This window comes from Triticum aestivum, chromosome 4A, assembly GCF_018294505.1.
Source record: "Triticum aestivum cultivar Chinese Spring chromosome 4A, IWGSC CS RefSeq v2.1, whole genome shotgun sequence".
NCBI classification, from domain to species: Eukaryota; Viridiplantae; Streptophyta; class Magnoliopsida; order Poales; family Poaceae; genus Triticum; species Triticum aestivum.
In genome coordinates, this window is record NC_057803.1 from 731,344,842 (window position 1) to 731,346,999 (window position 2,158).

Consider the following 2,158-nt stretch of genomic DNA (forward strand, 5'->3'; position numbering starts at 1 on the left):
TGAAGTGTGTTTGTTACAAGCTCTATCTGTGATGTGGTGAGGTGTTGCCACGTACTTGCGCATGGAGGATAAATGGCGTGCTTTCTTCAGCAGGTTACATACTCCCTCCGTCCGGAAATACTTGTCATTGGAATGGACGTATCTAGATGTATTTTAGTTCTAGATACATTTATTTTCATCCATTTTGGTGACAAGTAATTCCGGACGGAGAGATATATGCCTGATGTGGGTATGCTTGATTGGATTTGATTGGATTGGATTGGTGTGTGATTGTCAGCAGGCACTGGATTGCTTGCTTGGTTTCTAGCTCCAGCTTGGTGTGTGGTGTTCATAGTTGATCAAACTGGCTGGTTTGTAATATAATGGTTGTGTGTACCGTGCTGTGCATCACCCAAGTTTTGTAAACCATGCATGGTGTGCGTGTGCGTACTTTGTATTCCGTTGATGGAATAAGAAATGTTATTACTGTCATGAGTGCTTTGTTAATTATATGGAAATCTGCGATTGTACTGATGAGTTTAATTTTGTTGCGCTGCCATCATTGCAGTAGTAGTAGCGATATTCTTCATGCTGCCGGCCGCCTGTCATTTTGGGTGTTCAGTGACTTGAGTCTTCTGGTAGGTTTCAGTCAGACGATGAACTGTAAGTTAAGTCATTTCCCAACACCAAGTTCAGTCGTGTTCTCTTTCCTGTTGAAGATTGCTTGGAAACCAACACATTCAGCTTGGCTTATCATACATTCTGCCTGGGCCACCTCTTCTAGTCTGAACTTTCTGCAAAAAAGAGAACGATTCAGTCAAAAATAATTCATATTTGGTTCACGAATCGAGCCTTTCTTTTGGCAAGCTGCGTGCCAATTTTTGAGCAGATGTTTCGTATTTGGATTCTGTGCCTTGCTCAAAAGATTTTTCGGTCTGCCCTTTCTTGGGTGAAAATTGTTCAGACTCTGAAAAAGACGAATCATTCGGACAGCAGCACATTCATCAGAGCCAGCTTTCTCAAACTATGAGCAAATATCCTCTTGGAACGGTTGACTGAATACCATCGTATACACCATCGCACCGTGTCACACTCACTACTCGCAACAACGCAACGCAGCTTGCGAGTCGAGACCACAAAATTAAACCGATGATGATACAGCGAATGCCCACCTACTATATACAGATATATCCTGAAGCTAAGAGAGAACAGTCGATGAAGACTCGACAGAAAGGTTTTCTGTCTGGACTTTTGCAGGAGATGACGTCGAACGACTATTGCTGCTTTTGGGCAGGCTCCCCAGTCCAGTAAGTTTTGACGGCCACAAGGATCTTCTCAGGGTTGAACGGCCCGGATTCATGATCCATGATCTGGCTCTTCCATCTCATGCCACCGGTGATGGCTTGTATCTTCACTAACATCTCCACGGTATCCCTGAAGATCACCGTCCCTTCAGGTCGCAGAATCCGGTCCATCTCCAGGAGGATGTATGTTATGTCACACCTGCAATCATTGTCCAAAATTTGTTCAACATTACAGTTTGATCATTAGTGTCTCTACTTGCTTAATCTGAACTTCCTTATAACAACTTAAACACAAGCATGCAAATGCAGCAGAAAAGGTACACGACGACAGAACTCAAACCATCGGTTATCTGCATTACCTATCCTGATAAAAGCTGAACACTTTATCAGCATGGATGAGGTCATACGTCCTGGGATACGTCGAGAAAGCCTCGCACCAGTCATGGAACGTTCCGATGAACCCCCGCTCGTAGATGACACCAAGGGCATCAGGAGAAGAACCTGAAGGCACCACGTTCATCACCCAGAGCGTCCATCAAGTCAAAGATTCTACTTCAGATGTGGTTATGTTTCTCGTTGCTGTTTTTTCTTTGTTCCTTGTGCACGAAACATAAAAAAAGATCTCCAGCTATTATTGATATATGTTCCTTTACTTATCCTATATGTTGGTTTCAGTTGCTTCTTTTCTGTTTACTAACTATTTCCACATGTTTGTTTGTTTTACACTAATCCTATGTGTCTAATTAATCTGGCCATTGACTTAATATAGTTTGGGAATGCACTTCTGTTTCCAGACTTTGGAATTGTACTAATAGTTCTGTCTAACCCACCACCATGGGAGGCTGGGAGGATCTTGCGATTTAATCTTGTCTTTA

General features: G+C 42.9%; 1 protein-coding gene across 1 annotated transcript; it reads right to left on the reverse strand.

The window, feature by feature from the left end:
- Positions 1-1,014: 1,014 nt before the first annotated feature.
- On the reverse strand, positions 1,015-1,807 carry LOC123088421 (probable methyltransferase PMT18). The gene is made up of 2 exons (XM_044510633.1): positions 1,643-1,807; positions 1,015-1,482 (listed from the first exon to the last, which is right to left on the reverse strand). Exons 1-2 carry the CDS (start codon positions 1,801-1,803, stop codon positions 1,254-1,256), a joined length of 390 nt encoding a protein of 129 aa, XP_044366568.1. The 5' UTR covers positions 1,804-1,807; the 3' UTR covers positions 1,015-1,253.
- Between the last annotated feature and the right edge of the window lie 351 nt (positions 1,808-2,158).

Coding starts and splice junctions, on each gene's coding strand:
- LOC123088421 (XM_044510633.1), bottom strand. CDS start 1,803: ATGAACGTGGTGCCTTCAGGTTCTTCTCCTGATGCCCTTGGTGTCATC. Junction 1,483..1,642: donor TTCAGCTTTTATCAGGATAG/GTAATGCAGATA, acceptor CAATGATTGCAG/GTGTGACATAACATACATCC.